Raw genomic sequence first — 18867 nt, forward strand, 5'->3', positions numbered from 1 at the left:
TTCCTTCCATCATCCTCACCTCCAACATATAGTGAGAAAAAAAAGTGTGATTTGTTCAAAGCCTCCCTGCATACTGGAGAAGTTTATTATTTGCCACAGTTTGGTAATATATTTCTTAAAGGAAAACTCACAAGGAAAAAATTAGTTCTACACAGTGTCCAGGTTTAATTCTAGGGATGGTTAGAGGAAATATCAATATTTGCTTGCTTTTTCCTCACTCAGGCCATACCTAAGTCAATCATAGAGTCATAGAATGGTCTGGGTTGGAAGGGTCCTCTGAAGGTCATCCAGTCCAGCCCCCTCTGCAGTCACCAGGGGTATCCTCAACTAGATCAGGTTGCCCAGAGCCCTGTCGAGCCTCACCTTGAATATCTCCAGGGCAGGGGCCTCAGCCACCTCCCTGGGCAACCTGTTCCAGTGTTCCACTACCCTCATAGTAAAGAATCTGTTCTTAACATCCAATCTAAATCTGCTCTTCTCTAGTTTGAAGCCATTGCCCCTCATCCTGTCACTGCAGGCCTTTGTAAACAGTCTCCCCATCCTTCCTGTAGCCCCCTTCAGGTACTGGCAGGCTGCTATTAGGTCTCCCCAGAGGCTCCTCTTTTCCCCCAGCTCCCTCAGCCTGTCCTTGTAGCAGAGGTGCTCCAACCCCTGATCGTTTTCATGGCCCTCCTCTGGACCCTCTCCATCAGTTATGCATCACAGATACAGCTGCAACAGCAAAAAAAATGAAGTTTAGAAGGGGCTGGAGTCCACCCAACACATCGAAATAGCCTCTCACATCTGAAGAACACCTGCTTGAGAAATGTGCATCTTTTGACTGAGCATTTCTCTGTGAAACAAAGGTTTGACAGACTGGTTTTATGCAGCAGCAGCAGCCTTTGGAAAGATCTGCTTCAAACTGTATTTGGCAAACAGTTAAATGTTCCTGCTTTGAATAAAAGCAAGACAGTCTCCTCCCTGCTCTCCTAAATGTGCATGTTTTAGCTTGGTGAGAAGCTGAGACCCCAGGTTATCACATCTAGATCTAAGATTAATCTGAAGCCCAACCTGATCTGACCAAGAAGCAGTTTTGAGTGTGTAAGCAAGAGTTCATCTTCAGGTCTGTGCACATAATTATCACTGTTGAATAAGGTCTGAATTTATACCCCACCTTTGGTATTCCACACTTTTTATAGTATTCCTCCCCTGGAGAAGGCAGAGGCCATCACTAAACCTCTTGGGCTGTATGAATCAGGAGAGGCAATGGCAGGAAGTTTCCAAAGAGATCAGGCAGAAAGAATAATTTAGTAACTATTATTATTATTATTATTATTATTTTACAGAAGACACACAAGGAGGAATTTCTCTCATTGTGTTTCTGCCAAACACATGGACAGTTTGATTTCACCTGAGGAATCCAGGTCAGACTTTGACACCTACAGAGCAGAGTTATTACTTGCCTAAGAAGATCTGAACTGTATACAGAATGAATGAAGCTAGGGAACTCTTTCATGCATGAGGGCTCCTTGTTATTCTTTCAAATGAATATGCAATAAGTGGAATTATTCACAGTAGGGTGGCCAAGAGAGAAAACAATAACTGGAAAAAAGAGGTCACAGAAGAGCATCAAAATGACTTCCTAAAATGCTGAAAAAAAACAACTCTAAAAACAATGAGGGAGGAACTGGGCTAAATACATTATCTGAAAGCTTCCTCTTCTCTCCAGGGCAGCCACATTTCATGAGAAATTGCAGGTTTAGGTCAGTTACTGAAAATCCATCTGCATCAGTGCTGTATTTGCCAGTTAAAACCAAACCATCTAAACCTGTGTCATAAAGAAAAGTCATCTCCTGCAGTTAGTGATTTTGAGAGGTCAGAGTAAGGGTGGGAGCAAAACAGCACAGTGCCTGGGCACAGGGTGTCTTACTCTCTGGACAGGTAACTGAATCATAGAATTGTCAGGGTTAGAAGGGACCTCCAGGATCATCCAGTTCCAAACCCCCCTGCCGTGGGCAGGGACACTTTCCACTAGATTAAGTTGCCCAGAGCCACATCCAGCCTGGCCTTAAAAACATTCAGGGATGAGGCTTCCACCACCTTCCAAGGTCAAAAGCCTTCAGCTGTGCAGCTCCTGTGACTAAGCCTGGAGACCTGCTCCTCCCTGGTGGGCAGTACAGTCTGTGCTCTACAGTCACAAAGACTTGGCTATAGTTCCAAGCTTTCCTTCTTGAATGTGGATTACATTTACATTTCTGAATTTGAATTGTGAAACTGCTGCTTGTCCAAGACTGATTGGCATAAATCAACCTCAACCTGTGTGAAGATGTGTTAGTTGATGAAATCAAATGCTCAGTTATGCAGAGGGCATGGGAAGAAGCCACAGAAGGCAGGAATGACTTACCCTCACGGCAATTTTCAGTGACACCTGCTGAATAGTGACTAATGGAGGGTACAGACGACCTTCCTGTAAATTCTCCTCTGAAACTTGCTCAGCTATTACCTAGAAATGAAGCAGACAGGTTTAACTTGAAATGCTGTAACTTTATTAGGCAGTGATCTAATTTTAAGGAAAGAAATTATTCTCCTTTGGCAAATCACACTGATACTGCTTAATCCACTTAGGCAGTGCTTCTTACAACCAGCCTTATCACTAGGCATAGGTAGAGAATCACAGAATCACAAAAACATTCTGGTTGGAAAAACCCCTCAGGATCACCAAGTCCAACCAACAACCCTGCTCTACAAAATTCACCCCTAAACCATAGCCCCAGGCACCACATCCAAACCACCTTTAAACACATCCAGGCTTGGGCACTCAACCACCTCCCTGGGCAGCACATTCCAATCCCTGACCACTCTTGCTGGGAAAATTTTTTTCCTAATGTCCAGTCTAAACCTACCCAGTCGCAGCTTGAGGCCATTCTATGATTAGGCATAGCTACACAAGTGCTTGAAAATCAGGGAGTTATGCCCTTTTCTCACTCAGACAATACAACTTACTCAAGTCTCACCACACTCAAACTAGCAAATACTTCAATGTGAAGTATTAATTCCATCCATCAAATGTAGCGGGCTCAAAAACTTCTAAAATTAAAGAAGCATTTGCTCTCCTGACAGCTGTCAAATCACCTTGTGCAGAGTACAGAGATGAAAGCCTGAAGTGTAAAATGCTTTGAACAGAATTACTGGTGGCTGAGCAGGCTTGTTGTGTGTCCAGCTCACACACCTGGCCTATAGGAGATCATAGCAGTAAGTCAGTTAACTATGAGTCAGCAGTGTGCCCAGGTGGCCAAGAAACCCAAAGGCATCCTGGCTTGGATTAGAAACTCTGTGACCAGCAGGGACAGGGAGGTGATCATCCCCCTGTACTCAGCACTGGTGAGGCCACACCTCGAGTACTGTGTTCAGTTCTGGGCCCCTCACTATAGGAAAGACATTGGGGTGCTGGAGTGTGTCCAGAGAAGGGCAATGAGACTCACAGAGAGCCTGGGGCACACGACCTACAAAGAGCATCTGAGAGAGCTGGGGTTGTTCAGTCTGGAGAAGAGGAGGCTGAGGGGAGACCTCATCGCTCTCTACAACTACCTGAAGGGAGGTTGGAGCAAAGAGGGGGCAGAATAAAGAATTAAAGACTAAACTCTACAGCAGCTCCAGGTTCAGAGAGAAACATCATTCTCTTCTGCCATCTATCCAGCATGCTGGTAGCTGTAGTAAGCTTTTCTCTTTGGAGAGGAAACGCTGACAAGAGCAACAAGCAATTTTACTTTTGTCGAGTACTGACACTGAGAAATCCATCAGCGAGAAAACTCCACCAGGGGGAGCTAAGCCAATGCACAATCCGGGTTTTGCTTTCCGTAATAGAAACTGAGTTATCTAAAAACGAGGCACAGCCCTTTGATAAAGCAAGATGTGCATCTGAACGTGTGAAGAGGAGCTAACAACATGAGCCTTCTGCTGTTAACAGTTCAATGGAGCTCTGCAGGAAAGATGGCATTTGAAAAAATCACCACCAAGTTGCTGTTAGTGTAATGCGTCACTGAAAACAAACCAAAAAAAGGTTCAGGAGCACCTCTGGTTTGTGATGGAGTTGATAGGGAGCAAGCCAAAAAACATTTGGGCAGTGCTCAAAGTGGGAGAGGAAACAAGCTCCTGTAAAATCACAGATCACAGCATGTTAGGGGTTGGAAGGGACATCCAGATTTCATCGAGTCCAACCCCCCTGCCAGAGCAGGGCCATAGAATCCAGCACAGGTCACACAGGAATGCATCCAGATGGGGCTTGAAAGTCTCCAGAGAAGGAGACTCCACAACCTCCCTGGGCAGCCTGTTCCAGGCTCCGTGGGCTCCCCAGTTCAAGAGGGACAGGGATATACTCAAGAGAGTCCAAGGGAGAGCTACCAGGATGACTGAGGGACTGGAGCACTGCCCTGTGAGGAGAGGCTGAGAGCCCTGGGGCTGGTTAGTCTGGAGAAGACAGAGAGAGGATTTAATAAATGTTTCTAAATATCTGAGGGCTGGGGGTCAAGAGGAAGGGGACAGGCTCTGCTCACTTGCACCCTGGGATAGGACAAGGGACAATGGATATAAACTACAGCACAGGAGGCTTCACCTCACCATGAGGAGGAACTTCTTCACTGTGAGGATCACAGAGCACTGGAACAGGCTGCCCAGAGAGGTTGTGGAGTCTCTTTCTCTGGAGGCTTTCAAGGCCCACCTGGATGCATTCCTGTGTGACCTGCACTATATTCTATGGTCCTGCTCTGGCAGGGGGGTTGGACTTGATGATCTCCAGAGGTTCCTTCCAAACCCTAACATCCTGTGATCCTGTGAAAGGATTTAACGGGTTTATTTCTGGAGTAACTTAACTGTAGGTCACTCATGCCAAGAACATTTCTTTAGTTTGTAATTCTCTGTCCCTTTTGTTGTGTTTGATAGGACTTAGAACAGCAGGTAACCTCCCTTGTCATCACACAGCAATTGCTTACAGCTCAGAGGTATTACAGCTGACAGTACCTTTGATTTGTCACCCAAAATCAAAGTGACATTCTATTTAACTTGGCAGAAACTTAAAAATACTCAAAGTAGAATTTGTTGTAGTTACCATAAGCTATTTGTGACTTTTATCAGATTTGACTGAAGAGTTGGCAAAGCAAGAAGACAGGAGGTGCAGGCATGTAGCCTGGGCTGCTTATTTTTCGTACTTCCCTTTTTCAGGTAAGTTGCCGTTAAAATCTGAGAAGGTCTTTCTGGCTAAAACACTTTACTTTGGTGCTTCAAATTTTGCAGCAGCTTGGGTCCTCGCACTTCAAACAAAGAATGTCAACCACTATTCTAAAACTCACATGAAACTATTTTGGATTTTGTCCGTCCATTTAAAAAAGCCAAGAAAAGGAACCAGAAAGCACTTTTGTCTTTGCTTTGTACTGTAGTTTCAGCTAAGGGCCTACACAGCCCTCCCAGCCTTCACACCCCTGACAGCTCTTCTGGCAGAGACTCCTCTGAACTCCATCAGTTGTCACCTTGCTCAGTAACTGACTAGCCCCAGTCACACCCCAGCTCTCACACAAGCAGGGAGACCAGATGTGACTGCTCTGAACTCCAGCCATAAGGTCAGTAGTTATCCGTTGATCCTGCCACCAACAGAGACTTTCTGTACAAGAAAAAATATTACTTTTTACATGTCCAACTTTTCTAGGGATTTTACTAGAGGGTGGAAAATATGTAGCAAAACTTTTACCAAAGAAGAACAGTCAGGGAAGAACTTCTGCCTTAAAAGAGAATTTGAAAGCTTCCTTGCAAATTCTGATACTTCCTGGTTTCTTTATTCAGTTGAGTTTCTTTGCTCAGAACAGATTTTTTTTCTGACTTAGTAGACTGCCTCTCGAGATATCATTCAATCCACATATGTGTCACCTTCCATCCATCAGTGCTCTCTATATAGGAACCCTTTCACCCAAACCAAAATGAAGCAACTTCTAGGATGAAAAAAGACAACTGTTTAACACAGCAGTTTAGACCAGCAAGTGAGGGTCACTGTATCCAACTGAAATTACAGGGGAAGCATTTAAAGGGAGGATATAATTATCCAAAGACCTAAGAGATGGATCCTTGCCCTCCTAAGATGGTTAAAGCCAGTGGAGACAGTCTGGACTTTTTACTAATTTTGAAGCTGGAAATAGTGAATGTCCTTCTCATAAAGGCAAGCTGCTGGCAAACTTTTCTAAAGATGCCATAGCACACTCCATAAAATCCCCGCAGAAATCCAGCAAGGGCAGCATGCAAGTGCTCAGCCTTTGAGAAGTACCCCACGCTGCTGGTCACAGGATCACACTGCCTATCAATTGCCTCCAAGTGACAGCAAAGAACATGAGGAAAAAAATTTTCACTGTGAGGGTGAAAAAACATTTTTGTGGCTCTGCATGGACTCTTTCAAGCAGTTCCCTGAGGTCCTTCTTGAACTGAAGGGCCCAGAACTGGACACAATATTCCAGACACAGCCTCACCTGGGCAGAATAGAGGTGGAGATGAACCTCTCTTAGCCTACTAACCACAACCCTTCAAATCCACCCCAGAATGGCACTGGCTTTCTTGGCCACAAGAGCACATTGCTGGCTCATGGTCAGCCTTCCATCCACCAGGACCTCCAGGTCCTTTTCCCCTTCACTGCTCTCCAGTGCAGTGGGAAGAACACCATGGCAATTGTGTCAAACTGTGGTGCAAGGAACCATGAGGCTATGGAGCACTTTCACCAGCTGTTGACAGGGGAGGGCTGCAAAAGATGATGCCAACAGCTTCACTCAAATACAGCAAAAAGCTGAAAGAAATTAAAATTATTTTTGCCAGCAAAACACCCACAAAAGTCCCTCCAAAGCTACAACATCAAAACCTATTTCTTTTCAATCTAAAATAAAACCTATGTGTATGTGTATGCACACTGGACCTATGTGCATCCACCTGTGATAACGCAGTACTGCAGTCTTTCTCTTTGCTCCTTGCCAAAAGAAGGGGAAGTTTGTGTGTCAGGTGACCTCTGGATCAAATATTAACTTAAGAAAAAATGACATGTTCAAAGAGAATGTATAAAAAACCACCACACCTTGCAAATAAAGACCTTAGACAGAAAGCACTACTTTTTTTTCCAGTTTGAAAGAGAATGTATAACTACTTCTGCTTAATTGTTAATTATGACCAAGTTACTAAATTAAAGAATAGAAATAATTACTAATACAATACCTCAGCAGTTGTGAGGAACACGTCCTCACTGATATGCTTTATTCCACAGGAAACAACTCCAAGGGCAACTCCTGGGAACACATAGGAATTGTTACCTTGGCCTGGATAGAGAGTTTGTCCGCTTGGAAGAGTGACAGGATCAAAAGGGCTTCCACTGGCAAAAATGCCACGGCCCTAAAGTGGAACAAGAAAGCCAGAGAAAGCAGGTTAGTTGTGAGCATGCTGTGGAAGTATTTCACACATCCCTTCACCACTGTGGAAGCTGGTTTACCCCTGTTTAATCACTGTATCACAGTACATCAGAGGTTGGAAGGGACCTCCAGAGATCATCGAGTCCAACCCCCCTGCCAAAGCAGCATCACCCAGGGGAGTCCACACAGGAATGCATCCAGGTGGGGTTGGAAAGTCCAGAGAAGGAGACTCCACAACCTCTCTGGGCAGCCTGTCCCAGTGCTCTGTCACCCTCACTGTGAAGAAGTTTCTCCTCACTTATGCTTCCAAATTCTGAGCTAGTCTGGTGATTTTTTCTGGGGGTAAATCTCCATTCTGGGGGTGAATCTCCAACTTGTTGTGGGGGGCAAATCTTACTTACAAGAATCATCCCACAGTGCAACCTATAACACAAGTTGGTGATGGGACCTCCTGTTCTGGGACCCTATGGCTCTCCTCCTTGTAATATAATGAGCAGGGTGAAGGCATCCACTCAGGCAACAGTGCGTGGTCATCCAATACTGATAAACCACTAGGATGTTTCACAGCAGACTTTTGGGTAGTGCCAAGTGGCACTGCTGCCACCAGGGCCCAAGCACCATGCACAGACTGGTGCCAGTAGGCAGAATGGAAGAGCTAGCCTGGTTTGGGGAATTCGAGATTTTAGCTGCATAGACAGAAGTTACTTCATGCCATGGCACTTGCACTGAGGACAGGAGAACTGGCTCCAACTCATTTTATGGAAGCTCTAGATCTCTTCTCAGGACCCAAACACAGGCATAGCTCCATGCTGGCACACAGCACACATCAGACAGCCGTAAGGAGGAAGAGAAGCCTGTAGGTAACCCAGACATGGTGATAAGGATCATGCTCCTAACAGCTTCACATTAGCTATGAGGAATATTAGGCCTGGTGTCGTTCAGTAGCACACACAGCCAGAGCTGTGACACCACTGGACCTGTACCAGAGATGGGTTGTAAGGCAGCTGCAGGTTTGATGGAGTCTCACTGTTCCCCTGGGATGAGGAACACCCTGATGGGAGTAGATGCTGGCACCATTAAATGTCATCGAAGGGTGGCAGAAGAGGCACCTCTGAGGTGACTCACCTGCAGCACTGCTATCCAGGTTCTCCCCACATCATTCCTGATACACTGGGAGAGAGGAGTAATTTCTAGAGCAGGAAATGCAGTTTGGGACTAATGAGGGGAGTGACATTGCACAGGCTCTGTGTCTGCAGCCCAAAGACCTCTGGCCCCTGCCTTGCTGGGGAGGGAGCACCCTTGACTTTAAGCAGTAAATTTAGGTGGGGAAGCAACGCCAGCTTTTGTTCATGCTAGCAGTGCTGAAGTGATAAATGTCACTGTTAAATACTTAGAGGCTCTTTGTATCACAAATGTCTCTGCCTATTTTAGAGAACTGGAAACGTGCACTGTTGCTGTTCAGCTCTTCAGAAGGATGTTCTCTTTGGTTTGGTGTCACACAGTATTATCATGGCCAGCTTATTATATGTTTTGGTGACAGATCAAATACTTCAGTGTGTCTTTTGCTCAGCCTGCCAGATGTCATTACCCACTGAAACCAACCCTTCACATCGGCCACTTCCCTGTCTCTTGCAAAGTGCTGTAATTGTGCACTGTGCAGCGTGGAACAGGGAGGCTAAATTTGTCCTTTCAACACTGGGGAACTGCCATTCAAACTGTCCAGTGTTTGACAAGAAATCCAAACACAGAATCACAGAATTGTCAGGGTTGGAAAGGACCTCAAAGATTATCTGGTTCCAACCCCTGTGTCATGGGCAGGGACACTTCACATTAGATCAAATTGCTCAGAGCCACATCCAGCCTGGCCTTAAAAACCTCCAGGGATGAGGCTTCCACCACCTCCCTGGGCAACCTGTGCCAGTGTCTCACTACCCTCATGGTGAACAATTTCTTCCTAATGTCTAATCTAAATCTACCTTCCTCTAGCTTGGATCCACTCCCCCCTAGTCCTATCACACCCTGACACCCTAACAAGTCCCTCCCCAGCTTTCTTGTAGCCCCCTTCAGATACTGGAATGTCACAAGAAGGTCTCCTCGGAGCCTTCTCTTCTCCAGACTGAACAACCCCAACTCTCTCAGCCTGTCCTCGTAGGAGAAGTGATCTCTGGAAGTCCCTTCCAACCTCTAACATTCTGTGATTCTGTGATCTACACCCAGAGACTTGATTAGCTACCCCACCCTCTGTCTTCCTCCCTTTTAACCCTTAATTTCAAATTTCCTTTTCACTACACAAACTGGAGAGCTGTTAATCTTTGGTTACCTCTGTGTATTTATAGCACTGCTCAGCAGTGCATTCTGCTTTGCTGGTAGGATTGCTGAGAGCAAAAATAATGGGATGTTTGTTCAAAGCAGCCATATCCTGAAGAATCTGTTTGGTAAAAGCACCACCAATTGCAGCAACTCCTAAGGAAGAAAAAACACACAGAGAACAAACAGACAGATGCAATCAGTTCAAGGTAAGCCATGCATGTCACTTTAAAGGGAAGAGAGGTACTTTTGCTGCGTTTTAAAATGGAGTTGAACCTTTTTTCCTAATGTGGTTAAAATGAAGTTTCACATAACAGACTTTGCAACAGTGAAGCTTCACTTTTGTCCCTAACACAAGGCAGAATTTACTCACTCTCATACAGTTTGGTGAGTTTCTCACTTCACTTTTCTCAGGCCCTCTATATGGAGTAGAAATGTATCACTGACCTGCAGGTAAGTCCAGTAAGGAGTAGAAAGGTACAACTCTGTCTCCTAAAGTCTCATGCAACAGACTGGATAGTTTCTTCCCAATCCACTGTGTCAGATTTCAGTTTTTTTCTGACATGATGAGAACAGTCTCAGCCTTCTGCTATTGATCATTCTGTCATCTCCAGCTTCAGCTGATGAATAATCCCAATTTTGTGTCTAAAACTTCCCTCAGCAATATTTTTTTAAACATATCTCATTCCATCCCATCAGCAATGCTCTTCTCTCCTCCATACTGTACTCACAACCAAAAAGAGGGGATGTGATGTTTTTTGAGGTGCCACAACACATATATATCTGCCTAACCTACAAGAGCTGGGAGTCCAGGGATCAGGTCCTTTCCCTCCATGCCTTCAGAGTAAAACAAATAAACAGGTCCTTGGAGTAAACCTAAGCATCTGTGCCACAGACAGGTCAGAGTGGTGTTCATTCTGCCAGGTCCAACAGACACAGAGTATTTGTGTCACTCAGGATGCACAGTGAGTTAAGCAACTTTGCTGATAGTAACAAAGTTGGATGTTGGTTCTTCAAACTCATATTGGGTGCTTGAGGTTCACTGCTTGAATAAATCCAAGTCTTCAGGTTTTATTTCTGATAAATGATCTTGGTCAGACCTTTCACAGGGTGGATGCAAATTCAAGAACAACCTGGTTTTGACTCTGATTCTTTCCATCCTGGGCTTTACTCTAGGTTTTGGCAGTTTCTTAGCCTCTCCCCTCAGCCAGAACTGATAGCTTCACCCTCTTTCTACTTTCATCCTGCCACTGGAATGCGTTCCTGTGCGACCTGTGCTAGATTCTATGGTCCTGCTCTGGCAGAGGGGTTGGACTTGATGATCTCTAGAGGTCCCTTTCAACCTCTAACATCCTATGATCTTTATGTCCAGAGAGGCCCCTATCACTTGCCTTGTAGAGAAGGCAGTCTTCCTCTTGTTCAGAGGCCCCAGATCCTAGCTCCCTGCTCTGTTTTTCACACAGCATCTGAATTCCAATGGCAGGAAAAAAGCTGTTCCCTCTCTTGGTGAAGTAGGAATGGATTCAAACTGGAACCAGGAGAGAGTCTCTCAGTAGTCTAACCTCTCCTCACTCACGCTCAAATGAGCATCCCAGCATTGCCTACTCGACAGCTTGGTGTCTGGCCAAGGACTGCACAAACTACTTGGAGGGAGATAAAAGGGTCTTCACCTCACAGAGCTGGCTATAAGGTCACACATGCTCCAGGACTGGCATTTCTTAAAGGTGTCTCAGAGTATTTTCTGACTGCTTCTACAAGAAGCATGCTGTCATCTTAGACACATTTTCAAACACAACCTGAACCCTCAACAGGGTGGGGAGCTGCCCCACTGAAATTCCCTGAATTGTTTGAACCTCATCTTTCCCAAGAGGCCTACTGAAAGTCCAAGAACCCTATGGCAGGCTCTCTGAGTGCTGTTTAGGTGCTTCATGTGGGCTTAATAATGTCTAAGATCCATTTGATTTGTGGCTGGGCCAAATCTCCTTTAATCTGATCCCCTGATAACAAAAGAGGCAACTCCTCAGTTGGGAACTGATGATTTCTCTCACAGTTTAAACATCTCTTGCTCAAACATTTCTGTCACATCCTACTGTTCTTTTGCAAATCTGAGCTCTCTGTGCTTCACAGGCAAGAATGGACAAGAATGCTTAGCAGCAAAAGCTCTGCTAGACCAGCTGTGCCATGGATGTTTGATGAACAGCTATGGCAGTTGTGCTTTTGAGCCACTTCTGTAAGAGGCTGTTATCTACCTTAGTTTCTGGCTAAGTCTGCAGTTGCCAAATGTTTAATGTCTTCTAAAATGCTATCTTCAGTTCCTGCTATCTTCAGATACAAAGTTAAAACAAAATGCTCTGAGTAATATCACTGAGTGATTTTTGGTAGTTCTTGCTATCTTCAGGTACAAAGTTAAAACAAAATGCCTGGAACAGTATCACTGAGAGATTTTTGGTCAGTTGGTTTTGTTTTAAAGTGGCAACTTCTGATATTTGGTCAACCTGAACTATGGTTTGTCATCGAGCCACTGCAGGTGGTGGAATGTATATAAGGATTTGTAGAGTTAAGTAAAACACTGGGAGAAGGAATGACAGCAAATGTCTCCATGACTCTGCTGCCCAGGGGGAATATACTGAATGATTAGTCCCCCAAATGGAAAAAAAATCTCCCACTATTAATTTTCATTATGCAGTATGCAGCATTAGATGTATTTTTATAGATAAAAACACCACACAGTAAACATCCACATCTCATGACAGCAAGCATGCCCTCAGCATCCACACCCCCTTATTTTCTACATAAATATCACAGACCATTCAGTCTGCTCCTCTGCACCAGTAGCTTTTTCACCCTTGGATTCTACTAAGTAAATTCTCCAGACTACTTGATCTCTGTCTTGCAGTCCTATCTTTATGGAGCATAGAAAAGGCTTCATTTAACTCATTCATGGCCATTGTCAAAAGTAGATTTTACTGAACAAGGACCAGGTGGGCTAGGCATAATCAAAAAGGTAGCTCTTGCAATTTAGGACAATTTTCCCCATGGCATTTCAGATTTTCCAGCAGCTGATGAATGAGTTTGCTAGACAGATAGATGAATTTTAAAGGCTTATAGATATAGAAATATATACAAAAATTATTTAAGGATACTGACAGTTTTTTCCTGAAAATGTCACTGAAACTAACACTGCAGAGAGATGAGCAATCCCTTACTGAGATCCCAAATCCTGCAGCTTTTATAAAAGAAAAAAATATAATAAGACTGTTGTAAACTCTGTGTTTGGGTCTCCACAAAGGACTGGTGGCTAAACATGAGGGAAAAGAAGTTCCAGCCACAGCATCCTTGTATTTGCACCGCTTTATATGTGCTTAGCTCAGTGTTCTCAGTTTAAGCTTAAGGTTATTTGTCTTACACCAGAAGTAATTTAGAAAGGTGATAAGGTTCTCCATCAGATGTTTAAAGCAGCTTGGATTTATGCTTGGAGTGAAAGCAGCATTCCATGCCTGGAGAGTTACTATTTGTTCAGTCACTTAATAGAGTCCATTATGCACCCAGTGTTTTCTAAAACCACACAGCATCACAGTATCACACAGTATCAGAGTATATCAGAGGTTGGAAGAGACCTCAAGAGATCATCAGGTCCAATCCCCCTGCCAGAGCAGCATCACCCAGGGTAGTCTGCACAGGAATGCATCCAGGTGGGTTTTGAAAGCCTCCAGATAAGGAGACTCCACAACCCCCCTGGGCAGCCTGTTCCAGGGCTCTGTCACTCTCACTCTAAAGAAGTTTCTCCTCATGTTGAGGTGAAATCTTCTATGTTCTAGTTTGAACCCATTGTTCCTTGTCTTATCACTGTGCACCACCCAAAAGAGCCTGGCCCCCTCCACTTGACACCCACCCCTCACATATTGATAGACATTGATCAGATCCCCTCTCAGTCTTCTCTTCTCCAGACTAAACAGCCCCAGGGCTCTCAGTCTCTCTTCACAGGGGAGATGCTCAAGTCCCCTAAGCATCCTCATGGCTCTCCCTTGGATTGTCTCCAGCAGGTCTCTGTCCCTCTTGAACTGGGGAGCCCCAAACTGGACACAGGGTTGCAGGTGTGGTCTCAGCAGGGCAGAGTAAAGAGGTAGACGAACTTCCCTAGCCCTGCTGGCCACACCTTTCTTGCTGCACCCCAGGATCCCATTGATTCTTTTGGCCACAAGGGCACATTGCTGTCCCATGCAGAACTTGCTGTCCACCAGCACTCCAAGGTCTTTCTCTGTGGAGCTGCTCCCCAGCAGGGCAGCCTCTAACCTGTCCTGGTGCATGTTGTACACAAAGGTAAACTGTTCAGAGGAACTTGATCTTGTCTTTGGACAAAGCCACATTCTGCTCCTCCCCCCTCCCCTTTTTTTTTTTTCCCCAGCAAAGAATAAGGTCATTGCTTAAAAGGAAAATAAATTACCTATTAGCACAGTTGGTTTTATATCTCTGACAATATCTTCTAGTTTGTTCATTTCAGCATGTTCGTGGGCAAAATGTTGCTTCTCGGATGTTAACGAGGCACGCCCCTGAGGAAGAGAACAAGAAAAAAAAGAAAAAGACATTGATTTTAAGTGTAATGGAACTTAATATCCTGAGGTAAGCAGTTTACAAAGTGTCTGGTTTAAGATGTCCTATTTTCATTTTTACATCACCATTATTAGACAGAGTTGCGCTGTGTACAGCTAGCATGCTTAGGATCATTCGGGACTAATCTATTTCTCTAAGCAGGAGGTAAATTAGATTCAATGTTTGTACTTTAAGTTCAGAACAGCTGTAGTACCCCAAGTGTATCAACAATTATATGAAAGCACCAATAATTACTTACAGAATCATAGAATCATAGAATGGTCCAGGTTGGAAGGGACCTCCAAAGTTCAGCCAGTCTGACCTCCCCTCAGTCAGCAGGACATCCCCAACTAGATCAGGTTGCCCAGAGCCTTGTCAAGCCTCACCTGGAATATCTCCAGGGTAGGAGCCTCAACCTCCTCACTGGGCAACCTGTTCCAGTGTTCCACCACCCTCATACTAAAGAACTTGCTCCTAACATCCAACTCTACTCTTCTCTAGTTTGAAGCCATTGCCCCTCGACCTGTCACTCCAGGCCTTTGTAAACAGTCTCTCCCCATCCTTCTTGTAGGCCCTCTTCAGGTACTGGAAGACTGATATTAGGTCTCCCTGGAGACTTCCCTTCTCCAGGCTGAACAACCCCAATTCTTCTTGAAACCATTCTTAAAGCTGTTTTACCTGTTAATGGTCAGTTATATGCTTAACATTACTAATGATAAAGCAATAAAAAAAAAATATGTAGCAAACTGTATGGATTCAAATCTTAGAAAAATAGTTTCTTCTACCTTTTTCATCTTTGCTCTTGTCTGAAAGTATAGAAACTATATGGGGGCAGGGGTATACAGACTATACTGGGCACTATATTTTGCTCCACCTTTTTCATACTTAAGTCATTCATGCATAGAATCACGGAATGTTAGGGGCTCGAAAGCTCATCCAGTCCAACCCCCCTGCCAGAGCAGGATCACCCAGAGCAGATCACACAGGAACACATCCAGCCAGCTCTTGAATATTCATCTGATGAATCCAAGGGAAAGCCACAAGAATGCTTAGGGGACTTGAGCATCTCCCCTGTGAAGAGAGACTGAGAGCCCTGGGGCTGTTTAGTGTGGAGAAGAGAAGACTGAGAGGGGATCTGATCAATGTCTATCAATATGTGAGGGGTGGGTGTCAAGTGGAGGGGGCCAGGCTCTTTTGGGTGGTACACAGTGATAAGAAAAGGAACAATGGATACAAACTTGACCATAGAAGGTTTCAGCTCAACATGAGGAGAAACTTCTTTGCAGTGAGGGTGACAGAGCACTGGAACAGGCTGCCCAGGGAGGTTGTGGAGTCTTCTTCTCCGGAGACTTTCCAAACCCACCTGGATGCATTCCTGTGTGGACTACCCTAAGTGATGCTGCTTTGGCAGGGGGGTTCAACTCAATGATCTCTTGAGGTCCCTTCCAACCTCTGATATACTGTGATACTGTGATCTCCAGAGAGGGAGACTCCACAACCCCCCTGGGCAGCCTGTTCCAGTGTTCTGTCACTCTCACAGTGAAAAAATGTTTCCTCATGTTTCCATGGACTTTCCTATGGCTCAACTTCCACCCATTGCCCTTTGTCCTGTCATTGGACATCACCCAGAAGACTTCGTCTTCTTGGCATTCACCTTTTACATCTTTATACACATTAAGAAGGTCACCCCTTAGTCTCCTCTTCTCCAAGCTAGAGCCTCAGCTCCCTCAGTTTCTCCTTGTAAGGAAGATGTTCCACTCCCTTCACCTCTGTGTCTCTGTGCTAGACTCTTTCAAGCCATTCCCTGAGGTCCCTCTTTAACTGAGGGGCCCAGAACTGGACACAATGTTCCAGCTCAGGCCTCACCAGGGCAGAGTAGAGAGGGAGGAGAACCTCTCTGGACCTGCTGACCACAGCCCTTCTAATCCACCCCAGGATGCCATTGGCCTTCTTGGCCACAAGAGCACATTGCTGGCTCATGGTCAGCCTTCCACCTTCCATTCTTAAAGATGGAATAAAAATACATCTACCCAGATGTCTGGTGCACTGTTCTTTGCATTAACAAACTTGACTCAGCTGTGAAACAACTTTTACCCTGATCCATACCAGCAATTTCCATCCATCAGTTCCCAAGAAGGTTTCCAAATGAATTTTGATAGATGCAGGGGAAAGGGCTACAGAGCATCACTGACATTGCCTGGGCTGCAAACAGCACTTGGACTCAGTGTAGCATGGAGTTCAGGGCAAGAAGGGGCCAGAACTCATGCAAATTCTATTATTTGTGTAAATCCATGGACCTCTGTCTGTTCACAGGTGCCAGAAACTTTCAGCAGAAGAGTAATACCTCCAGCCCTCTTTTTCCTTCTGTGCCTGCAGACATCACTGCAAAGCTACTTTTCAAACAAATCTAGCAGATGGTGCCAGCCCCAAACCATCTTTACAATTACAGACAGCAAGCAGCAGATTGTAGAGATACAGAGGGAAGTACAGGAGGGAAATGGAATGCTAAATGTAATTTTTGACCAAACAGTTAGATGGGGATCATCTCCTCAGCAACATCTTTTCCAACTGATAAGATTATTTTTTCCTCTATCTTAGCAAGTTAATTAATCATAAAATCATAGAATTGTTAGGGTTGCAAGGGACCTGAAGGATCATCTAGTTCCAACCCCCTGCCATGGGCAGGGACACGTCACACTACATCATGTTGCTCAGAGCTACATCCAGCCTGGAATGAAAAACCTCCACCACCTCCCTGGGCAATCTGTTCCAGTGTCTCACCACCCTCATGCTGAAGAATTTCTTCCTAATATTCAATCTTAATCTACCCATTTCCAGTTTTTTTCCATTCCCCCTAGTCCTATCACTACCTGACACCCTAAAAAGTCCCTCCCCAGCTTTCTTGTAGGCCCTCTTCAGATACTGAAAGGCCACAATAAGGTCTCCTCAGAGCCTTCTCTTCTCCAGACTGAATAGTCCCAACTCTCTCAGTCTGTCCTCATAGGAGAGGAGCTCCAGCCCTCTGAGCATCCTCATGGCCCTCCTCTGGACACATTCCAGCAAATCCAGATCCTTGCTGTGACAGGGGCTCCAGAACTGGACACAGTACTCCAGGTGGGGTCTCACCAGAGTGGAGTGGAGGGGGAGAATCACCTCCCTCGACCTGCTGGCTATGCTTCTATCTTGATGCAGCCCAGGATGTGATTGGCTTTCTGGGCTGCAAGTTGAGGTTCTGGCTGCTGGCTCATGTTGAGCTTCTCATCCACCAGCACCCCCAAGTCCTTTTCTTCAGGGCTGCTCTCAAGCCAGTCCCTGCCAAACCTACATCAGTGCTTGGGATTGCCCCGACCCAGATGCAGGTCCTTGCATTTGGTCTTGTTGAACCTCATGCGGTTGGCATGGGCCCAGCTCTGCAGCCTGTCCAGGTCCCTCTGGATGGATCCCTTCCCTCCAGTGTGTCTGCTGTACCACACAGAAGTACTGGAACAGAATTCATTCCACAGTTCCACCAAAGGCTAAGGATTTGACGATTCAGGCTCAGTTTAGGGTTGCATATACTATGGGATCCAGGCCAAGATTAGTTTTTCAATAGTACTTCTGCCTGATTTTAACAACAAATGAAAAACCCAATGCTCTGTTTCAGGCTACAGTTCTGCCATGTGGCAACATGTGGCTGTGACAGTCCCATCACCAGTCTTCTGCTGGTCCTTGGATGGCCACCACAAGAGCTTGTAGGCAGGAAGGAAGGCCACTTTTCATTTCCAGCTGCAGGAAAAGCATCTCCACCCCAGGGGTACCACAGGAAGCCACAGAAGGCTGTTATGTGGTCAGGCCTCACAGGACGCCAGCTTCTCTTGGCTCACTCCTGATTACAAGGAATTTCCAGAGACTTCTTCTTCTCTTCTACAGACTTTTTACACACGACCAAAATACAGAGTTTTTTAAGTTAGGAGGGTTATGTGTGGATGTGCTTATACCGGTCTTAAGTGTTCTCCTAGAGTGATGAGCACACAAATACTGAGATACAGGCACCTGGTTTCCTTTGTGGGTGAGATGTGAAATTCTCAGCCTCGAGAGAATGCCACAATATTAACAATTTTTGGCATATTCACATTCAAATCATTCCACCATCAATACACATTTTGAAGTCTGCCATTTCCCAGCACCCCAGCAGATGTCCCCCAAGTCTACACATAGGGTTTAGATGCATCTGATTTGAAAGCAGGAATTTTCCTTAACATTTGCAAGGGAAAATATATGAAATTTTCATTTATGCCAAATAAAAAAACATGCATTTATGACTTCCGGGCCAAATTGTTGCTAGGAATAACTCCAAGTACTACAATAAAAGTCATTTTGCATTCTAATCAGCTGGTTGGTTTAAATCAGAATGCTCAACAGAGCCCAACTTGGAAGCAGGTTTCCTGGGAAGCTGGGAATGGGTGCCACGGGCAATCATCCATTCCCATGCTGCTTCTTCAGTTGATTCCTTAATGCCTTATCAGGCTGCTACAGAGGAAGCCAGCTTTAGTTCTTGTCTTAAAACCTAGGTCTCCAGGAGATT

At 45.2% G+C, this 18867-nt stretch overlaps 1 protein-coding gene across 1 annotated transcript in view; it reads right to left on the minus strand.

The window, feature by feature from the left end:
- Window positions 1-18867, minus strand: part of ME1 (malic enzyme 1) — a 236659-nt gene that overhangs the window by 966 nt on the left and 216826 nt on the right. The window contains exons 10-13 of the mRNA XM_054394230.1: window positions 14158-14263; window positions 9727-9869; window positions 7216-7389; window positions 2384-2482 (exon numbers count right to left, since the gene is read on the minus strand). Of these exons, the coding sequence (XP_054250205.1) occupies window positions 2384-2482; window positions 7216-7389; window positions 9727-9869; window positions 14158-14263 (522 nt within the window). The remainder of the gene's footprint in view (window positions 1-2383; window positions 2483-7215; window positions 7390-9726; window positions 9870-14157; window positions 14264-18867) is intronic.

The sequence above is a fragment of the Indicator indicator genome, chromosome 2 (genome assembly GCF_027791375.1).
Source record: "Indicator indicator isolate 239-I01 chromosome 2, UM_Iind_1.1, whole genome shotgun sequence".
In the NCBI taxonomy this organism is placed as follows: Eukaryota; Metazoa; Chordata; class Aves; order Piciformes; family Indicatoridae; genus Indicator; species Indicator indicator.